Raw genomic sequence first — 23435 nt, 5'->3', positions numbered from 1 at the left:
CCGTAGTCGTAAGAAAAAGCAACGATAAATAAAGCAGCCTGTCAAATTTCGAGTCCTCTAAGCCTGGAAGCATCAATTTTCGCACGTACACCGCCTGAAAAAATACGACTCGTAACCGAATCTGTTTGAAGTTAGGGGTGCAAGCTGCCATGCAAATTCTTGAATATATTCCATGTTACCTAATTTAGTACCAGCCGGCACCATATGAAGGACCTTCCTCGGCATCCCAGTTCCCTCGAGCATACCCTTCCTTCCTAGCTCCTGGCCTGCTCTTTTGTCTCGCTTCCTTCTCTGGGATGACAGTGACTAGAAATTTACGTACGGTGATCTCGATGCTCGAATACTTTCCGTGCTCGTATTAGCTTTTTCACTAGCTTATTTTGTTAGTCGATCGTGATGAAAAAATAAAACACCGTTTTTACAACGATTCGAACGTCCGTTTTTTTGAGATTTCTCGGTAACGTTCCTGTTTCTCGAAAAATCGAGCCGCATCATCTCAAAGAGGACTGAACTTTTGTCAACACGAAAAAAAAGGCGGGAAATCTCATTAAAGGGGAATAACAGTGTGATGGACTGAAAAATTAGGTATTTTTTGAGAATTTTTTTTGAAAAAACTGCTCCATCAAATTGTTTGAAATTTAGTGTATTAATTTTAATAAAGTACTGAAGTAAACGGGGGAATTTTTTATTTTTTTCATTTTTATTACAGTTTATTAAGCGGAGGAGCGCTCGCAAAATGCTCGCAAACACCGAAATAAAAAATTCAAAAAGATTATTAAATTATAATAGTATAGCTATCGCAGCGTCGCAGGAAATTTGAAAATTTTGATTAGAAAAAAATGGCAGTCATTTAAAAAAAACATTCGAATTTTACACAAAAATTTTTCAGTAAATTGTTAATAAAAAAGTAACCATTTTAAAAAAAACTCTACGATGCGACGATAGGGATAAATTTTCTGAAGAGAATCCTTTTTGAATGAAGTCGATTGGACAAAATTTGACACAGTTATGCTGTTAACCAGGTCAAAAAACAGGGTTTCGAGAAAAACGCGTTTAAAGTTTTGAGAGGATAACATTGAATGATGTATAACTTGAATATTAATATAAAACAAGTCCTTACCGATTATTCTGCGATCCCTGGACCACATAGAAACCCTTTTGCGCCCAAGCTCTTTTTTCACATCGACATTGTCCCTTAAACAATAAAATATAACTCAAACAGCCGCGATGTATGGAGGACTAAGAGCATGGAAATGCGAAACATCGTCGTTTGAGAATCGAGCCAAGTGAAGGAACGTACGTGCGGTTACAGTACTTGCTTCCAGCTCGGGTGGCAAACCGCATTCATACATTCGTGTGACGGCGTCGTAAGCCCTTGGCCCATGCGGAACTCGACACACGTCGTAATTCGCTGTTTTATGCACTTGTCATCCGAAATCCTATACTCGAATGAGCGAGGACAAGCAAGACATGGATCGGGGCGTCGGGAAATGAGCCCCTAATATCGTTGGTGGCATAAATACGAGGCTCGAATAACCAGCAACGTCGAGTCAGACAGGAATTTAAACTTCATTGACGTATCCGGTGTGAGGATAATTTAATTTTCTCTCTGAATCGAGAAACTCGAGGAAAAATCGCTCACAAATAGCATACGAGTTTGGTAAAAAGTATTAAAAAAGCCTGCAGACATTTGTCTACCGGTTGCGAAAGAGAAATGAGCCTAAAAAATGCAAGAGTGCAGTAACAGAAAAGGGGAAGAAGCCAAAGGAGAAAGAACAAATGCGGACGAGAAGTGGGTGAGTTACGGTCTCGTGTATTGCTAGTGGCGTGGATCAGGAGTGACGTTTCGAGGCTATCTTCGGTACATGCAAAAGCAGGATGAAAGAAGGAGCATTTGTGAAAACGGGGGTAGCACAAGAGAGAAGAGGCCGAGAGGGAGAGAGAAAGATAAAAAGAGTTATGGACTAGGCGATGAGAGGGAGCTGGAGAAAAAGGTGGTAAGCTGAGAGAAGTGAAGGAATGTGCGAGACGAGGATAGATTGAAAAGGAGGATGGGCGAAGGAAAACACACACACGTATACGGTGACTGTGATAGAGCGGTAGAAACTGATGAGAGGAAGAGGAAAGTGAAGGAGTGAATATCCACTCCTCCGTGTTTCTGCTTGCTTATCCCCGTGCCTCAAGGGCAGACGTGGAAAGCGATCGGTAGCGGAAAACCGAGAGAGACGCAGCGACCGGGGAGCCCATTCGATCTCCTCGTTCAGAGATATCGACTGAAGCAATTGCGTTTTTCCATTTCTCTTTTTTCCCCTTGCGCCCTTCATTATTTTCCGTTTGATTTTCTTCCCTTCGCCTTTAACGTGGTCTCGAGATTCTCAACTTAGGTTTCATGTGACCGAAGCTGCAGTGGATTCGATCATGTTGAACGTTGCGAAGATAATCAAAGAGTAACATTTTTACAGCGTCAAACGTGTTTCAATTCGCTTTCACATTTTCATCATTCAGCCTCTACGAGAGTATTGTGAACTAGAAAAAAAAAAACAATCGCTCACTGAACGTCGGTGCAAACAAACATGCTCGTTGTCAAAATACACACAATCAGTGCGATTAAACAATCCATCGAAGTATCTCGCTTCCATTCTTTTCGTACCGAATCTTTTAACAATTCATCGAAATTCACGATTGCCAATCGATTAAATAAACTCGAACGCAATCGAATCCTCGTGTGACCACCCGCTGTAATGAACGAGATCGAAAAAATGAACTTTTGTTATAATCAACTCACAAAATCCGTCCTTCACCGCGTTCGTGATGAAACCGAGTGTTTTTCAAACCTGCAGCATCAACGACAGTCTCTAATTTGCGGAGTTAAAATTGGACCCACGTACAGGATTCCACCAGTTTTTTGCCGAGTTCCGAGGAAACGTAATATCACACTGAGCGAGGTGTGCACCGGGGGTAGGAGTACCTGCAAGGATAATTACCTCGGTGAAATGTAGAGGGGTTTCGCATTCGACAAACTTGCAATTTAGCCGTGCAGTGAGTAATTCATAGCGTCATCTACAATCGAGAATGCAAGAGGTGTATGAGCTGTTCCGTCAGATGGTGCACGTTCTCCGCGTTCACCTGCATCAATGTACAATGTGCATTATAAACGTATACTCAACTAGCATTTTAAAGCAGCTTCGTATGACGAGCCAGGAGTTGCTCTTTGACACGTTTCAGCTGTTGGCTACAGACTTTTCCAAAGCCAAAGTTTAATCAGCTTTATTCGCACGGATGGTTGAGTAGATGCGAGCAGAGTCAACGAGTGTATTAAAAAGTTCATTGATCCGATGAACGACTGAAAAGTTATCATTTCGCTTGGCTCCGGAGATATCAGTGCGGGTGGGCGTTGACGTACGTTATTGAATTTAAGTTTTGAAACATCCTGGATAAGCATGCTTCACAACTTTCATTGTTCTGTTCTCGCGCTTCGTGAGAACTCGATGTCACGAGCCCTTTATCGTACAGCGGACCTTTTCCTGTCCCTCCGACTCGCCCCCCCCCCCCCCCTGATGCTCGTGGAAGCTCCTTTTAGTAGCAAAACACAGCTAAACAAACCACACGTACGTGGAGCCGGAGGTATCGTGAGCAAGCGATGAGATACAAGGGCTTAGAGGGTTAGGGCCGAACTACTTTGACTCCAAAGTTGTTCGCTGTCCGCAGCGGTGAACAGGTGGCATACGATAGAATACATTAATTTATCGTTGCCAATGTTCCATTCACGTTTATTATCCTTACAACTTTCAAATATGAAAAGTTTGTTAGAGTGTGCTCTGTGACGACCGGCGGTATTAAGGAAGCTACTCGGTTACCTAACTAGTCGTAAAAATATTAGACCGTCGTTTGACCTGAGCAGAAGTCCATCTGTCAACGTCGCTTTTCGTTTCCATGCGGGCGCGTTTATGTTTGTTCAAAAACAAATGTCATTGACAGCTCATCAGCTGTGTCAAATACTACATTAGTTTTCAAGAAAAATACTTTCCGATTATTCGAAAATGTGTTTGGAAATGAACGAGTACTTGTCTCGTGATTGCCAGTCTGCGCATACATTGCTCATAGATTCACTCAAATTTATTTATTTTAGTAATTACTCCTGTAATAAGTCATCTTCGATAAATTTGAAACTGGATAAATGTACAGCTAGTCTGACGTGATTTCTCATAAGATGCCATGTTAATGTGGCTTGTCGAGGCAGAAAGAAGTTACAGATATTTCGCGTTACAACCGACCGTGGACCTCAAAAATTTGTACGAATGATTTTTACATCACAATTTAACATTCTGTAGTTTCATATTTTTCAGTCCATTAATACTATTTCTTGCTCAACTTCCTTAAGGAAGTTGAGGCATTAGAATGAAAATGATGTCACCGCTTTTAAACCGATTGCATCTTATAAAGTGAAGTGTAAAAAAAAATCAGTTAAATTTTCAGACAGTTTAGGAGCGTCGTTGCTGAGAAAAATCAATAACAATTTGGGCCAAATCTTATGGAAGTCAAGACACATTCAGTGATATCTCTGTTAAAAATGATGCTAAAAATATGAAATTTTTTGGGCAACATGAGCAAGGCTTGCTGAATAATGTCAATTTTTTACAGATTTATTAGGAGATTTGCTGAGATTATATTAATAATAATCTGTTTTTCGTGCAGTGTTTTGAGGCTAGGATCGTCACTGTTCGTGTTTTCGACTGAGCTTTCACCAGTTTTTCGTCTTTTTTTCCCCAACTTTTCTTTAAAGTGTATGCAACATTGCCAAACTGTAAACTGGCCTAACTTTTGAAAGGTACAGGTCATCACTTTTGGGTAAAAAAAATGACTGTACAGCCTCAACTTCCTTAAATAACGCGGCGTAGGAACGTTACGATTTTCTTGACTCTTGAAATCCCTGACATCTTTTGTTCGATTTCGTATCCATTGATTTTCTCCGTCACATATTCTCTGTGACGTATATCAAGAGACGCGTGGCGAAGAAAATAGAAGAAGCATGTCGATTTGAAAATCTTAACATCGGTGAAATTCGTTAGATTTTTCTCTCCCTCTTTTTGTTGCGAGTAGATCGATTCAGGCAATCGTACGATATGATTATTCGGTGAATGGAAATGGAATATTTTTTTTCTTCCGGGTGTTGTGTAATTGAATGGATGATGGTGCAGCTTTGAAATCGTTTATCAGAAGCACGTGTATTGAGGCTTCACTGAGAGGGATAACGAATAATAGTTTTGATGGAAATTCTCCCAGGATTCCACTCTGACTACTGTATATATTTATTATCAGGGTTAAGGAGATTAAGCTCGAAGTTTGACGAACGACTGAGCGAATTAAGACTTCCGAGTACAATGAGAAGCTGGGAGGGGGGCGAAGCGATGAGTTGTTTATTCGCGTCTTCAATTTCAATGTAAGCATTTTCTCACTCTCTCTCTCTCTCTCTCTCTCTCTCTCTCTCTCTCTCTCTCTCTCTCTCTCTCTCTCTCTCTCTCTCTCTCTCTCTCTCTCTCTCTCTCTCTCTCTCCCTCTCTCTTGAGCCAGATGATTCGATAATCCTCATGGTGAATTCTCTCTGTTGTGCAACACCAGCGGATCACTTTCTCAGGTAATTCGATCCGCTTGGCAAAGTCTGTCACCGCTGTTGTATCCTCCGTAACTCCGGCTGTCTTTCCCCTTTAGAGTCTTATGTCCTCAATACATTCGATGGATATCAACTCAGGGTTTTGTTACTTTATAACTCTGCAATTCTGACAATTCGATTTGTTTCATTGTTCTACGTTTCGTCGAGTCAACCAAGTGAAAAATAAAGCTCGTCGATCCGTTTGTACAATGGAATCCTGCAGACGCTCGTCAACCTCCAGCAACAATATTGGCATGCAGGTGTGCAGTGATAAAAAAATTATCGGACACTCGTGGCGCAGGTGATAACGTTGCCTGGATCTCGTCCTTAACGGCGAGATCGCGCGCATTATCCGGCCGGTCCAGAAGGACCGTCGTTACTCGTCGCACTCCCACTCACAGAAAGTAATTTCATGGCAGAGCGTCGAAATTATCCGGGGCTGTGAGCTCAAACCCCGCGGCGCTACCGCGTTACAAACAGCAGATGCGAGATGGAAGCCATTTCCCTTGACTGACATACTCAGCTCCCAAGTTATCCGTGCTCTCCGGAGCCACCAAAGAGAAACTCGCAGCATGACACTAGCACATTTGGCTCCAGAAGCGGTCTGTGAACGATTCAGTAGCCTTACCACTACGTATTGAGACGCGCAGATGAGCTCGAGCTTCAATGTGAATGACGGACACGTACGTGAGCTTTAGCCGGAGTGTCGGCTCGGGTGAAAGGTCGAGCGAAAGCTTTGATCGCGACTCTCCACAAATTGCCTGTAATCCGCCCTGAATACTCATCACATTCCAACGCATATCCCAGCAAGGATCTAATCGATTTTCAAAACGACGCTTGTAATCTCGCGAAAGTAATCTCGCGAGCTGTCGTATAAACTTCCTGGCAGTGGGTCTGAACTCTCGATGTAATCGCACAGATCATGAACATTTATGAGTCGACGAGCAAATATCCAGAAATCAAACTAGAACTCGTTTCTACCGGATTTCGTCGCGAATGTAACGATTATGCGAATATTTTTAAAAAATCAAAAAATTTTATTCAATTAGCTGATCCCGGCTGCGTGGCCCGTGATCGGCCACCAGATTTTTCTCATCGACGCAATGAATAAATGAAAATACGAAGCAATTTGCGTACTCCATGACACCTTTTGCGCCGGCTACAAAGATTATTTTATCACAAATTCTACACGCATTCGTCACAACCGCGAAGAGACCCGAGACGGGTTCACACCGACCGACTTTTCTCATTATGAAATTCGCATTTGTCGCGATTTCAATAAAAACTCGAGCCATCTGACATTTACTATACAGTCGAACCCCCTTATAAGCCTGTCCGCTATGAGCCTCTTCCCCGCTTTCGACGTCGAGAGCTTCCCCCACTTTGAAACATTTTCGAGGTTTACGCCATCTCTTATAAGCTCGAAGCAAATTTATAGCTTGAAATTCTGCTGTATTATATATGGATAAATAATAACCCAGGAAATAAAACAGGAAAACTGCGGTTAAAAATTCATTGGCGGACTATAGTGGAGGGCGCTTAACACGTTGCCTCGCCCTTATAGCGGATAGCTACTCGCAACGCAAATTTGATGGCGCGCTATAGTAGGAGGGCCGTTAAATTTCCCCTGGTGCAGCCCTTAAGGAGGCTTATAAGGGGATTCGACTGTATATGGATATTAGAGTGTATCATTTCGTGGCAATATTTTTTCGAAAGGAGTGACTCTACGAGTTTCTTTCACAGAACTCGTTTTTTAGAATACCTATTTTTCTATAAAGTTGGCATTGAATGTTTCCTGTATAATCAGTAGTCCACGTGGTAGAGCCAATCGAATACAAATTTTCATGTAAAATTGACTTTAACCGATGGAGCCTAAAAAATTATTCAATTTACGGAGTTGGTACAATAGACTTTTTTTTGTAGAGCATCTACTGACTATGAAAAGCCGCTTGGAAATTATTGCAGCATGGAAAATCGCAATAGGGTAATAGAAATAATGAAAAAAAAAAATTTCCATGTCATTTAAATGAAAAACTTCAGTAGCAGAGGGCGACCTCTAAATATTTTTGGACACGTCCTCCATTTTGCACAGTTTCATTTTTGGGTGGAAAGTGAAGATTTTTGGAGCGCCATCGTTAAAAAAAATATTGCCACGAAATTATAAATTGGAATCTTTTTTCGTTACAGCGAATTTTTCAACATCAAATAATATCAGCGGCGTCGGGTGTGAATTTGATTTGACTGATTTCGGGGTCTGTGTCAGCTATTCCAAAGAGCTGAACACTTTTTACACCATTTTTCACTATTTTTCACTCGAACTTGTAGTGCATAAAGCTTGCTACTGACAGTATCACGAGCTCTCTGTGCTTATAAATTCTAGACTCGTACGCACGCGAAAACCTCGTTCAAACCGAGTCTTTCGAGGGTAGTAAATTCCATTTTCGGTACGTACAAGGCGCACACCCTCTGCACGAGTTTCAGGATCTCCAATGCCACGGGGAAATTGAACGGAAATTTTTATTCCACGTTTGTACATCAACGCCAGCGCGCGTCGTCCCCGTGTAGAGAGCGCGAATTTTCGAGTAATTTCGTTTTATATTCTCTGTCAGCTACCCTTAACTCACCCTATCAATCCCAACGAGAAGAGAGATCGCTTCTTGCATATGAAAATTCAACATAATTCGCACCTTCCTAATAATAGTGCTGACTGAGGACACATACTAATGCGTCATGAAACTTGAAACTGATCCTCGGCTGTTCAGTGAATTCAAAAGATTACCATTTTTTTGTTCAAGTTTTAGAAATATTCCACTTTTCTATCTTTTGGTCGAATCAAGTGTTAATGATTTTCTTTATTTATTTTCATCTTGTCAAAAAATATATATTTTAGTAAAATATCAAACCAAAGGAATACTGAATTGATTAAGATCGATTAAAAGAAAAAAAGGTTTTTTCTTTCGTTACGAAAACTTCATAAATAGCCGAAACCTTAATTTCGGTTGTCGAGGTTAAGAATGTTGGAGGTCACATTTAATCGTTGAGATCATCAGTTAACGGAAAATGAAAAAAAAACGGAGAGCGGTTCATTTTATACGAAGTATCGAGATGCTGTGTTATTTACGAATACACGTATTCGATCCATGTAATAAATTGAATGAAACATAGTGATTAATTTACAGAAGTTCGAGATAAATCGATTTCTGCTTAAATAAATCGAATAATTCATTTTAGCAATAATATTATTAGGTTAAACTCAAATAAGTTTGAGTGTTGATGAAATTAACAAAATTACTTATTTAATTGAATCAAAATAATACAAATAAAAAATCGTTCTTCATTTATTGTCCATTTTAATCTAGTCGAGAATGTTGTTGTTAACCAGCATTTTCCTTAGTCGGTTTTATATTCAATTAGAGCACTTAATAAGTTATAACTTTTATTTTCAATTTTTATCGTACTTATCGATTCTCAAACGTAAACTAAACTGTCGTCAAGGGGAAAAATCAATACTATTTTTCTGTATTGAATAAAAAAACACGAATTGACTAGCGGATCAACAACTCATTTATTTTGGCTATAGAATATTGACAAAATCGTGGTAAATCGACAATCGATAAGGAAGTTTCGAACATCGACGATTCAGAGACTGGCGAGAACCTTGATAGGAAATTCTTGATACTGAAAAGTTGACTTGAAAACTACGAAATCGGCGAATTACGTATTAAGGTGAAATGGCGTAACGCTCGGTTTTTCGCAATGAAAAAAGCTCTTTGAACTTGGGATTTGTGTGCGAGCTTGCATCTTACTCGAAAGTTTCGTGAACGATAATAGTGCCAGGTTCGAAGGGGAATTCCGATCATTTGCGAAAGCTGCGATACGAGCAGCCTGGGCCGAGCACGTGTTGATTCGATGTTCGTTGTGAAAAGGTTACGTAACCGTGAGCGAAATAACATTTGCGTAATCAACTCGAAAGTGTGTATTTGCTAGCTCGGCAGGGCGCATTCTATTGTCAACGAGAAAAGTGTCGCAGGCGAATTCGTTGGGTCCTATATGCTTACGATGATGCAGCATGCAGCGATGAAAATCAACGAAAAATCGTTTCCAAAGAGCCTGTATTCGGGACAATTGGAGATTGTGGAATAGCCGCGAATCGTGCTTGTACACACAACGCACGTTTAACAACAGCAACAGGTTACCGGAACGATAAAGCCAGAGAGTGGTTTGGCTCAGCTGCAGGAATCGCTGGATGCGAGGCGGGCAAATCCATGCCCGCCTCGATTTCTCGAGCGTAACGAATGAAATTGTCGTCAACGAAAGGTGGCGGGTAGTCACCTGAGCACGAGAAAACGACGCGCACTTTATGTCGGCCATTCTCATCTGGTTTGAGTTATACGCGGTTCAAAGACTCCGTGTGTGGCTGTGTCTGTGCGTGGGCTTTGGCAATTGAGTGTAATCAAACTGAAATGTCTTCACTCCATTTGGGCTTCCGCGCGCGTTCCCCGATTCTCTTTAATTCACGCACGCAGACCCGTTGAGAACCATCGGCCTCGCTCGCGTCGTTCCATTGATGACTTAACTTGACTTGCCCAGTGCCGCAATATTACTTCGGAACTTCACTCCGTTGACGTTTAATTAGGACACGAGCCTCCGTTAGTAAATGCATCCTCAATCGTGCACTCGATCGATGCGCCTCCATCTTGCCTCCCTGTTTCTGGTTAACACGAACGACAGAAGACGAAGTGTACGCGGAGAACCGTTTCCTACCGGAGGCGATTACTATTTTTTTCATTCACGTCCAATGCCATTGCGCCATCTTCGCATAGTTCAGAACTCGGAGCTGATCATCAGCGCGGCGTCCTGCTTGGCACTAATAATGGGAGACCTTCACCCAGCAGAAAGTAAATGAATCGGAAACATATTTGCTAATTTAAAGAACTAAAAACTCTCAAGAATTTCTTTCCTTCGTACTCTTCGAATTTCGCCCTCTACTACAACCCACAGAAACCAAAATGGGAACAGCATCACATGCACTATAACTGGACAGACCTTTTTTCACTACTTTTTTCCCAGCCGAGCGACCCCAATAAAAAAGTAGACTTCAGATGCGACCGCGTGTACGTTTGGAAATGAAATAAGTGAAGGAGCTTAACAATCTATTTCTTCCTGTGTGTTTTAATGGAGCGCGGAACAATGTAGGGTGAAAAGATACAGAAACACACAAATGAAAAACGGAAAGAACACGAAAGACTGCACGCGGATAAGACCGTGATTTACCTTGTTCGGATGCTAGTTCGCAACCACCTTCGTGAAGCAACGCCCCATTCTCACATCCGTGAGCTCTAGCAGTTCAACGCACACACACACAACACACAGCCAAAATATCCTCGCTTCAGTTGATCGAAGAACGAGGATACGGGTTCAGTTGAAATATGTTGGAAAATCGAGTTCCCCGAAGCTCTACACATGCACGAAACACATCGACTGTCTTCGCGGATCCCTCCGTACCATCAATTTTCCTAGCCTCTCTTTCCAATTCGGACACGTTAATGTCGTTGGGGACTTTGGTTAAATATAGAGGCGAAACTATGGTGAAAACGGAGGAAGCCAGGAGCGAATGATCGGGAAGATAGTAAAGGACATTGGCAATGTCCGCTGTCCTGATACGCGTATCTAATCTCGAGCGAGTGCGCGCATTTATTCGAGCGCATGCACCATCCGTTAACCTGTCGCACACCTGTCCTCGAATAGTCAAGCTATTTCGATACTTTCAGCGTCTCCTCGTTCCTCGCATCTCTCAACCTGGCATGAGCTCAACCTCCACCGATCCGAAAACCATGTTGAATCCTAAACGATCCGAAAATCATGTTGAATGCTTCTGGTGTGGACGTGATATCGACTATGGGGACGTTGCGAACTTCTGGCTAAATTTTATCTTCCTATTGAAATGTGTTACGAGACGCGAGCCCATTTCGGGGCCATTTTATGTTTATATCTTGAAGTGATTGAAACCCACTCGAAGGAACGTTGTTTACGAAAAGTTTTATCGCGATTTGCTAGAGAAATCTGTCTTTGTATTGCCAGGCTACTGAATCACGTTGCAATAAATTACCCTGAATGACTTCCCACTGATGGGTCGCAAGAAAAATACGATTCGAAATTCTTGTTTCCTATCGGCTATTTAGCAGATTACGTGTTTAACCGAACATTCCTTTTTTGAATTCGTATTTACTCGAAATCATGTATTTCGATAGTTTTCATTTCTAATACAATTTTAACAGACCATGCGAATGTCGAAAATTCACATTTTCGAATTCGGAATGGAAAGTAGTTGTTTTATAGACGGACCAGAATATAGAATAGCAAAAAATCGAAAGTGAATTTTTCGAGCCTATAAAACTCAGATATGCAGAATAGCGATGGCTCGAAAGGGCGAAAGTCAAAATGGCGATGTTTCAAGTTGGAGATCACCGGTCTGAGTGAATGAGTGAGTGAGAAGCGTGTATTTTGAGCTCTGCTGCGTTTCTTTGTTATAATCGATCGACTTTTTGGCCTTTCAGTATTTCAACCTCACTAACATTAGTCTTTACTTATTATATTTCGTAATTGTGAATATATTCGCAGTATTGCTGATCCTAGTAATTTATGAATCGAAAGAGTGATAGTCGAATTTTCGAAAAAACGATATTTCAGTCGTCGTTCAATGGGCAATTGTTGCATTCTATTTTCGATGTAAGCGTGCTTCGAACCTTGAAGTATCTACTTTATTTATTATCGACATTCAAACCTCTAGTCGAATTGATCCGTCTCCATATTACCATTCCAAGTTTATAAACTCGAGATTTCAGCTGTTCGAAGTTTTAGTCATTCTAACATTTTATCCTCACCCCAACTGATAAAAACGACTCGAAGCAACCTCATTCAAAGTCACCCAGTTACGTTGGCAAGGCTTGTTATGAAACGTGGCTTCGGTCTATTAGCCTGCAGACGAATGTCCTTCCTCGTCTATACGAGCTCTTACCCCATAGCCTGCTTTCGTAACTCTATAGCTCAACTTCAATATTAGCAGAGTGACCAGCAGACACTGTTCGAGAAGTTCTAACGAACCAGCGCACCAGCTACTTTAAACATGAATACTCTGTAACTCCATCCAGTATTATAGTTTGCCACATAAGTTATTAGAATCCCACACATGCTGGCTTGGCTCCTGCAACAAAGATCCATACAATATTCGTTCTTGACACAAGGGGGGTCGACCAACGTTTGACCATACGAAAGTGGTGTCGACGTTGACTGTGCTGTTGATCTAGATTGAAAATTTGTTGTACCGTCCAGAAGCTCCGAAGATGACTGATATTCCACTGGCGCACATATGTCACGGGCCAATCTACGTTGAACGAAAAGCAAACAAATATCGACCAACATAAAAAACCACAAATATACTTGACGTTGAATAATTTCCCAACGATGCTTGGCACTGTTTGGAAAGCTCATCGAGCTCATCGATATGCGTCTTGATCACGTTACGATTTCGATGAAATAATGAAACTCTCTCGGTTCGCAATGCAGAGTCGGGGCTTGTGGCTTATTTCTTATGAATGCACATCGCCGTCGATCGGCTTTGCAGAAGCTGCGACAGTCGGAGGTAACATCAAAGTTGAATCCCGTTATAGTGAGCCGGGCAGGGGGTTGGGGTAGAGAGAAGCATTCGATTTCGGGAATTCCTGAGCTGCTCGTATGTAAGCAGTGTGCTTCGAGCGTCATTGGTTATTGCAATTACATGATCGTAGCGCGTCCGATTCCCCAGGCCTCGGATGCATGCACGGGGTTACAAACACATAAGATGATATTTATATCTATATACGTCGACATCGATTCAACGGTTGAATACCGGATTGCTATATTCGCAAATACCAATGATTTCGTACTCGAAGCAAGGACTCGACCGAGATCCCTTTGCGGAATTCCCAATAGACTGCTCCACGACCTCCATTCTGTGCCCTGGTTTCCCTGTGCATGTGATCTTATGTATATATGCAAGAATGAGGATTCGCGAAGCTCTCTAGTTGTGTATTTCATAGGTTGGCATAACTGGTGGACTACTAGTGTGGCTAAAATCCGAATGCAATGTCTCGATTTTTTCATCCCGCGGCATCTTTGACGTTCGCATCTTCCACCTCGGCATGTGCCGAGCCAACGAATCGCAGCATGAGACGAAAGTGGTTCAGTCTTGCCGAGCCCGTCCGTCAACACGGTCTGACTCGGCCTCTTTGTCCACTTGCCATACCGCGAACGTGTTTCGCCGTCGCTCGAAAATATCCATTCCGCAATCTCAATTGTGACGGAATTTCTTACAAGGTAATCGAATGCTTTGATTGTTCCGTGGGGAAACTCCCGGAGCCCGGAACTATCCGTTACAATGTCAATTGTATGCTCGCTCGCAAGCGCGCTCACCGACAATGACACTATTTACCGAAGCGTTGCAGGAATAATAGTTGGGGCTTGATTGGATCAACGTTACACCGCAAATCATTGCGAAAATGTCCTCCCCCCTGCCATTTACGCATAACAAATAGGCTTGTATTCCAAGTATACGTGCGCGCGCGCGCGCGCGCGCCGGGTGAGCTGTGAATATTCGTAGAAGCCACCAAAACAACATGCCCGATCGCAGCCGATTTACTAATTAATTAGGTCTCTAGCCTCGACAAGCTCGAAAGGGAGATCGAGTACTCGATTGTTTCCCTGCGAGGGGGCGGCGGGGGGGGCGGAAGGCGCCGGGGAAAGTGCCCACCCTCGTATATCTCCAGCGGATATTCGCCTCAACATTTTCGCCTTCGATCTATCTACGCTTCCTCCCTTCCTCGGCTGTTAATCTGGCCTGCCATCAAGGCGGACAGAGACGAGGCTCTAACCGCCGCGATTGTATGCCCAAGCACATTGTTCTCCGTTCCTTTCGAAGACGCATCATTAGCGCAAACCTCCTACGGAACGGACGCGTACAAGTGGGCGGCAACTCTGTTTGTACGTCTCCGGAGAATATTTCTAATGCTATACAAACGAGACGAAGCTTCGGAGATTCAGCATATAATGACTTCCTGGCGCTCCTCATTCCCCGTTCGCAACTCAGATTTGCTTAATTTTCGTTCAAACGGATGCTCGTGTGTTCTCGCTGGTCTCGCTCTCGCAGCGTTCAATAACGTCGAATCCCCAGTCCCGAGGATCGGTGCCACGCACCACGCAACCCTCGGCAAATTTAATTATCGCCTCGGCAGGCCTGCCAATAACTTCTGACGCCGCATATGCATGTGCGTAGCTTGTGCGCGACCTCTCGAACCACAAACTCCTATCTCGCAGCCCGATTGAGGGAATGCGAGCAGGATATAGGCACATTACTGGAAATCCTGTACGAAACCGCGACACATCAGCAGTCTCATTCCATCTTGGATAATCTATATGCCATCTTCGCTCTCCAACGATCCGCTTAGCTGACCTTCGTCGGGCCGGATCATCCCAGGAACGCGGATCGGTGGCAGCATAACAGGGAAAACTCAACGAATACGTTTCTGAGAAGATGAAACACACTGTTGGAGCTACGAGCCAGGAGGGAAGATAAGTTTCGGATTGAAAGATCGTGTGAGCAAGCGGCTTCCCCGGTGCTCCTGGAACACCCTCTACATAAACAATCGGAATGCCTGGAACGGAAGACTGTGCGAAACTCCACCGAAGATCACGTATCACCTTATCAAGGAAGCAATTACGGGGGAGCCCTCTGGTCGGGGATCCTCGTGGTTATGATGAGCTCCGCACCAAACTCGCCGTTGAAATACTGAGGCTCGAACTTCCCTGGCCCGGCTGGTACCGTTTGCCTACAGGGCTCTAACGTCACGCATACCTTCACGAAACGTCTTCGTCATAAACGGCTTTTGGCCCACCGAGGACTTTGTAACCTCAAGGCACGCGTTGCCCAACACCCCGACGACCGGGAATTAATGCTGCCGGACGTGCGAGATACTCCTGGTTAAACACCCTCACGTTTGTCGGCTGCGCTTGTGCTTTTAGCTCCGGAAAACGGGTTGCGAAAGCTCTGTGGCTTGTTTTATGTGTGAGAAAACTGGGATCCTGGAAGCCCCACCGGAATACATCTTTTCCTCTGTTATTACGAGGTCGCAGTTAACCCTTATTTAGCCACTTTATGTGACCCTGAGTTATTTTCAAGAGTCGACGACACCCCTCGGTAAAAATCATTTTTGCTCTTCGCACGCCAACAAACAGCTTGAATTCGCTGCTGGGGCTTCTTGTTACTGCGAATCCTTTTTGGGGGTGAAAAAAGTATTTTTTTTCAGCATTTCATCATCCATGGTCACGCAAGCTTCGCGGAAGGTTGCAACCTGCGACGTTGCACTCCAACGGAATGGACTGAAGATAATGCATTTGATTCTCATGTTTTTCATTTCATGAATCACTCAAGAAATCTGCAGCAACGGGAAAACTGAGAATTTCGAGAAAATTGCTTTGCGAGCGAACCTCTTTAAGGGGTTTCATTACGTCGTTTGGTTCCTTCGGGACCAAATGGGACTCCGCGGATTGGATCACTTTGGTTATTCCTGCGTTAAGGAGCATTAAATTGTTGATTCCAAGCATAACGATGAGTCGAAATATGTGCGTTACAGCATCTTGGTTGAATAATCAATTTGCGGCTTTATCCAAGATCTGCTTTATCAGGTGAATCGTGAGGGGGCCCGGGTGCGTGAATGCCTCGTACTCAAACGACGTACTAATGAAATAATCGAGGATGCCCGACTCTGCATTGGGACTTTCACGAGCGCAATATCACGTGCCGATAAGCTTGAACCACGCGTGGATTACCACAACTCTTAATGGCTATGTGGGTGCGCGGCGGTTGGACTCTGTGCTCGACGAGAAGCAAGCTGGTGTATGATTCGCCTTGTCTGTCTGGCGTCGCTGTAATAAAAGGGCATCCCTCGCCGTATGATGGGACATTAAAGTGACATAATAGTCGAATTATGGTCGTTTACGTTCTGGCTCTCAGGCTCCATCTTCACGCAGGCTCTTATCGTATCCACCTCTCTCGATGCTGTGCTAGCTTTTCGTCAGCTTGCAAATGGTAATTGATGTTTCCATATAGACAATCTATTCTCGCCCGTAATACGTTTTCGCTTCGGTGTTGAGTGCACCTTCTTGACTTGCATGCGGCAGCGGTGATTTAGCTCGGAAATCATGACAATCTACAAGGATTTATTGTCCCTCCTGCCATATATTATTCTCACGCTCCCGAGCGCGCAGACCTTCGTTATAAGATGATCCGAAGCCGCACATTTCGTGATGGATTTACACGTATATTTATACAAACATTCGCACAGCATACTGCCAAGTTTGGAAAGACGGAAAACTAAAGTTTAAGTAACCTCTTGCGTGACGCCCCATTGTGGATACAGCTTATCCGCACCTTGTCATTACTCAACTTTACTAACAATGAGCAAACTTTCATGCGTCTTGTGTACCGAGGCGCGGACTTCTCCCCCGGCCCAGCCCAGATCCATAAAGTTACACAAGTGTTTGTTCAACCAAGTTTTGTTCCCATTGGTTCACGATCTTCTCGAAAAGTTATCGCTCCTTCTCGATCATAACTTCCATGCTAATTGATGGTTTTCAACCGATTTAGGAGGAAGCAGACCGAGGAAAAATCCATTGTCACTTGACAATTGTCAAGGCCACTTCTACCCGGGAACAGTATTCCGTCGTGTATTCTCGTCTCGCGAGTTACTGTTTATTCAAACCCGATCCAATTTGTTCTCGTATTACCGAGTGTCGATATAGAGGAAGCTTTCGATTATTCTCCATATTTTTATCTTCGGGCTGCTCATTTGCTGGTCCCCGTCCCCCTCGACTTGGATAATACAATTCATTTCTAAGAATACTGTTACATGGTAAAAACAATTCCCGTGAAAAGTGAACAACGTTGAATTTCAACGAGGCTAAAAGTACAGAGCTGTTGAGATCGGCCCTTTTTTCTCTATTCACGAGATTATTCAAGTTTATCGCTCTTCTACGAGCTCGATGCGAGTACCTTAATGGTGCGCTCGAACGAAGTTATCGCGAGGACCTAAATCGCCGCGATGATGTGACGTGCGGTCCTGCGGTACATTTGCCTTCTCTTCGCCGCTGCTGCTGCTGCTGCTGCTGCTGCTTGTTTCAGTATCGATCGAAAGCGAGTGCGTACCGTTCGACGATGCTTTCTCATCTACTTTAAACCGTTGTCTCTATTTTCATTAATGAAGTTTCTCCGAGTACATTTAACTCGTGGAGTTTTGCACACGATTCACACAAGCGAGCTAGTTCACCCCGTCGAGCAGCTCGCTGCGCCTAATTACTCCCGCGCTTTATCTGTCTACATCCGTGGATTATCGGTCACAAACCCTCGGCGCAAATAATTCATTTGAGCTTTCTCGACGTTCTGCTTGAGCCAGTTAAAATGCGAGTTGAACACTCGGTTTTACCGATTGTGGGATTCGAGTGATATTTTCATCTGCAGCATTGCAATGAACGGCATCACCGGACAAAACTACGGAATTTCGTGACAACAGGTTCGATGGGAAATCATATCGGGGAGAAACGACTCGTGCAAGTAGAAAGCATACGAAGGTCGGCGATGACCCCGCGCTCGTGAGGGGCTCTGGCGGTCGTCCAAGTGCCGAGCCAACTACGGCGAGTCTCATCGCCTTTGATCGGCGATCGCTTAAGCTGACGCCGGCTCAAGCATCAATCGCTGAGTGGGGGCGACCGTTTTTCTCAATTACGGAGGCTGCTGAGCCGATTGAACGCGCACATAAAGCGGTCTCCCCGCCCGTCTTGGCGTACAAGTTTGCCACAGTTATTTCACGACCTTGGCCAATAAGCTACGTGCGCAGCAGTTTTCGTTCAAATGATGCGCGCTCCGCAGGCAACATTTTCACAGGATTTTTCGCTAATTGGGAATAGCGTGGAAACTCGAAAAAGCATGTCGCAATGAATTAACAAAATTTATCACCGGTGAGTGTGCGGTCGGTCTGTGGCTTCGGTGATGAGCACCTTTGGAAATGACGCTCCGCGTGGACTGAAACTTTGAGAAAGAAAATGTTAAAAAACACTAAGGGGGGGGGGGGGGGGGGCGGGGAGAAAAGTGAGATCAACGTTACGCGAGAAGTGCTCGGAAAACCCGGAAAAAATAACCGCAAGAATAATGAGAGATAAAAGCAAACACAAATGATCTGAAAGCTTTCCAACCGGAATCACGGACTTCAATAAAGAGACATTGCGACGTTGAATTTACGTAATTTTTTAAATATAATTCCGTTGAATAACAGATCACCGCGGTAGTGGAAACGCATTGCTAGCTTGCTAAATTGCTGAATAATGAAAGAGAAAAGAAATGACCTCGTTATCTAAGAGACAGAAGATTGCGAAGGTTCGAGAATGATTACGTCGCGCTCGTTCATTTGGAGAATGGAATCCGGATGTGACCTTAATTTCCACAGCAGCGAGAATAACTCGAGACGCAGGAAACGCGAGAGAGTCGGAACAACATTTGCCAAGTTTTATCCAACATTGTTCTAACCACTTTTCGAAAAGCGTAGCACCAACGAGTGCGAGGACATCGCTTTCGTCTCCCTCAAGAGCCCACTTTTTAAATAATTTCAACTCCATGAAACGAGGTGATGCAACTATTTTGAGGAAGCAGTTTTAAAATGTTGAAATTAAAAGTTCGCCACTATTTTTGGAACTTGCAAACTCTCAAATTAGTCATCACTCTTGAAAAATACAGGGTTGCCCCGCTGCGAGTATAGCCCTTTAATCAAGGAGCATAGTTTTAAGGACTGTTAAAACTAATAGTTGAAGCGTCTAGTTTATGGCATAAAAGTTTGCCACTCTTGTTCAAGCGAGAAAAACGAATAAGTTTTTTATCTTGCTGCCTCCGTAGCCTGGTTTCTCCCACTTTTCTCTCTCGTTACCTTCGCATGTTTCATTTATACTTCGTATTGAATTTCATTGGAGAATTTCATTTTTCACGTTCAACCAAAGAATAACTCACGGAGCCAAAGTAATAACGAGTTTGCTTCGGAACGCCACGTTTTGATATAACTCTAATTAATCATATTCTATTTGACTGAATTTGCATACGTATCTCGGACAATGAAATTTCACTCTCCAGAGAATGCGAATTTATTCTCTCTGTGTCGTCCTCGTCGTCTCAGTATATTGAGTGTCGCGCCCGCACTTTTCCCTATTCAGCAATCGCGCGCTCAAACTACTTTGACGAGATCGCTTACGGACACAGAGTTAAACCACCTCGTCGGCTTTAATTATAAATTGAAATCGAGATATTTATGGACCTGTGATGCGGCCCGAAGTAACCGCACATTTCCTTTTTCCCTACTTTTCTCGCGTTATCTCGCTAACGAGCCATTCCTCGAAGTTTATAGATGCTGATCGAACGTATTGCGTTGACAAATCATTGAATTTTTCATTTTCATGCGCGCAGCTCCTGTTGAGAAAATTTTCGTGGCCCAAATCATTATATTTTTTTATTGAATTGTAAATATTCTTTGCGAAAATAGAAAAATTATTACGAATAACAGGGAAAATTGATGAAAAATAACTTTCGAAATTCCTAAAACCTAGCTTTCTACCCAAGCCCCAATTCGCTTCGAAATATATCATCGTTACCTATTGATTTGTTTAACAGGAATGGAACGACTACAATCTCCAATGGAACGAGACCGAATACGGTGGAATAAAAGGTCTCCGAATAACTCCAAACAGGCTTTGGAAACCGGACGTTCTCATGTATAACAGGTAACTTTGTTCCTACTCGGGTACGGTAATCGATTGAATTGTAGAATCCATAGATCATTTCGAGTCTATTATTAAGTTTAACAATTAATAACAGGATACACCATGCACTTGTAATCTTTTAACAAAAGTTGTTAGCAACAGTAATGAAAAGTTAACGGTTCGTTATCAACCATTGCCCAGTCTCCGACAAACTTTTTTTCAACGCATAACATTTAAAAACGTATGAAATATAAACGGCTCATCGGAGAATCGTATCAGCGCAAAAAAATATCAATCGCGGTTGGTGATCGGTCGGTATAAATCCATAAACGTAATAGCAGCTCGATCGTTGGTCTAATTGAAAAACAAATATGCTCAACTCGCTTCCGCGTAAAACATTAAACCCCACCAACAAAATATTTATTAATAAAAAACGAACAATCATCCGCTCGGGTAAAATTCATCAAAATTTGCACCCCCAATAAACCTCTCTGCATCAAAAATTCTATTTTTCGATAAATCTCCAAATAAAACAACCGCGACGCGTGCTGGAATGAGAGGACTCCGCGAACGCGTGGCTTTTGAAGGACCCTTTGAAACCATTTTTATTCGTTTTCCCCCTCGAGTTTATATTTATCATTGTTCCTAGACAAAAATTATTTCATGGTCGACAACACTTTTCCACGCGAATCCACTGAATTGCCGTCGTTCTTTTTGAGAATAAATCATTTTTATTTGCAGCTTTTCAACGTCGCTGCCGCATTGTTTTTACGGAAATGATTTCAATTGTAATGCTTTTGACGTAACAGTATTTCCGGATGCTTCAATATTATCGATTTACCAATGACGATCGAAGAATTATAAATAAACAGGCTTCAATCAATTCACTTTGATAATCTTCCTTTCTCCAGGATTTTTCTTGCTTGTAAGTCGACGTTCATTATCCGTACGTTCGAATAACGAAAAGTCTGATTGGTTAGTAGCCATTTCCGCGAGCTATCGGAGCTGCAGCTTCTTTTTTTCTCATCGGGAATATTTCATCGTTGATATAGTCGAACACGTATCTGGATCACGTATACACACCCGTCCGAGTACCGAGGGGTGTGAGCCCCTCCGGGATTGCAGCGCCCCCGGAGTTCCGATCCTCCGCAGCCGCCCGGTCCATTTCAGCTCGCTGATAAAACGGGGAAAGGTGGAAACGCTCGAGCGAAACGGTGACGAATTTGATCCTCCGTGAAATGGAGCAGGTACAACTCCGTTCGTATAATCCATCCCGACTTTCGATACATGAAAAATCGTCGTGTATATACGCGGCATTGCCTTTCGGGTATAATATTTGCGCGAGGGATTCTGCGCTCTCGACTGAGCTCGCGACGAGTCCTAGACCCGCTAGAAGGATTAAAGATTATATGAAACGTGAGAGCCTGTACTCGGAATCCCCGTTTTTACGAATTTTAAAAACGAATTTAAAATAAAGAAAAAAGAAACAACGCGACGAGCGGCGAACGACGAAACGACTCGGGCACGGTTGAATCCGCTGAGCTGGAACATCGCGAAGGAGTTTAGGTTACGGGGCCAAATACTCCGAATGAGAAAAATAAAACATTTATCGGGTCCTTAAAATACAAAAATGAGATAATCGAAGATTCTCTAAAGATCGAAATGCCTGAATAAATCGTGAGCTTTTTTCCTTTGTGGATCATCGCATTAAACCGAACTGCGTGGAACGATGCTTACGAGTGCTTTTTTTTATTATTCCCTTCGAAATTTTTTCTCAACCACTTACCCAAAGCTTTCTCGTATTTGTCATGGAATTTAGATTGTTTCAGAATATATTACAATCAGCAGCGTAATTACACACGCCAATTACCTCCGAACGCAACTCCTTTTTCGTGACTGTCGCACGAAAGTGAGAACGTCCGCCTTATAAATATGAAACGAGCGAACAAAAACTCCGACCGATATAAAACCCACTGTTTAGCCACGCGTTTTCAACACTAGAAAAACAACTAAAGCGCCGTTTACTCACAAAACAAACAAACAAAAAATCAAATACGATAGTCGTTCTTAAAAAGAAAAGAAAAAAAGAAAAAAAAAAACAAAAAAAGACAAACAAACAAACGAAACATAAAACCAGAGGGTACGTAAACCATTTTCCAATGTTGCTTCGCATCCTACTATAAAAGTATTTGTTACCATAAATATAAATACGAAATCACTCTTATTATATATGTATACATTGATTAATCAAGTGACCCGAGATGCGCATGCACATATGTATATTTCTTTATTAAAAACTATATTTTGAGCTAGTACATTTTTAAAGCAAAGTGAAAAGTATCATTAGAATTATGATTATTAATTATTATTATTATTATTATTATAATCATAATTTATTTCATTATTTTATCATAAACATATATCTGTGAATTTTTTGTTTCAACGATACGTATCATAGTCGCATATGATTTTCATGAAAAATATTAAATTTCGTTATTATTTTGCTGTATCTATCATTGATTTGTAGATATTATAGAGAGTCCATAGTATTATAGAGGGATAAGATTTGCAATTGAAATGAAACATAGAAGGTGTCGAATAAATGAGAATATAAAAAAGTGTAACCAAGAGTCCAGAATTCCTGGGATATTAAATATCTGCGAAAGGAGATATTGCGAGGGGAAAATGATATTGGAAAATCCAAATTTTTCTATCCGGAATTTCGAGTTGAAGATTCGGCTCAGCGAGTAGTTATGGTAATTGATAAAAATCGTCGTCTGCTCAAGAAACGCAGATGAGGGATGATTGTAAACTGGACTCATGGTTGCAGCTTCCTCACTACATCTCCTCGTCACTTGAATCTAGAACATCGACGCACTCTGTATAAAGTAACGGCGCGATGGGTCTCGTAGTGGGGGATTACGTTGGAGAGTTAACGAAGGGCTAATTAGTAATT

At 42.6% G+C, this 23435-nt stretch overlaps 1 protein-coding gene across 3 annotated transcripts in view; it reads left to right on the top strand.

The window, feature by feature from the left end:
* Positions 1 to 23435, top strand: part of nAChRalpha6 (nicotinic acetylcholine receptor alpha6) — a 190862-nt gene that overhangs the window by 75967 nt on the left and 91460 nt on the right. For all 3 annotated transcript variants that reach the window (XM_043427002.1, XM_043427003.1, XM_043427001.1), the window contains exon 5: positions 20391 to 20500. In XM_043427002.1, coding sequence (XP_043282937.1) covers positions 20391 to 20500 — 110 coding nt within the window. The remainder of the gene's footprint in view (positions 1 to 20390; positions 20501 to 23435) is intronic.

The sequence above is a fragment of the Venturia canescens genome, chromosome 8 (genome assembly GCF_019457755.1).
Source record: "Venturia canescens isolate UGA chromosome 8, ASM1945775v1, whole genome shotgun sequence".
NCBI lineage: Eukaryota > Metazoa > Arthropoda > Insecta > Hymenoptera > Ichneumonidae > Venturia > Venturia canescens.
The sequence above is the reverse complement of the archived record's forward strand: the minus strand, read 5'-3'. Positions and strand labels throughout refer to the sequence as shown.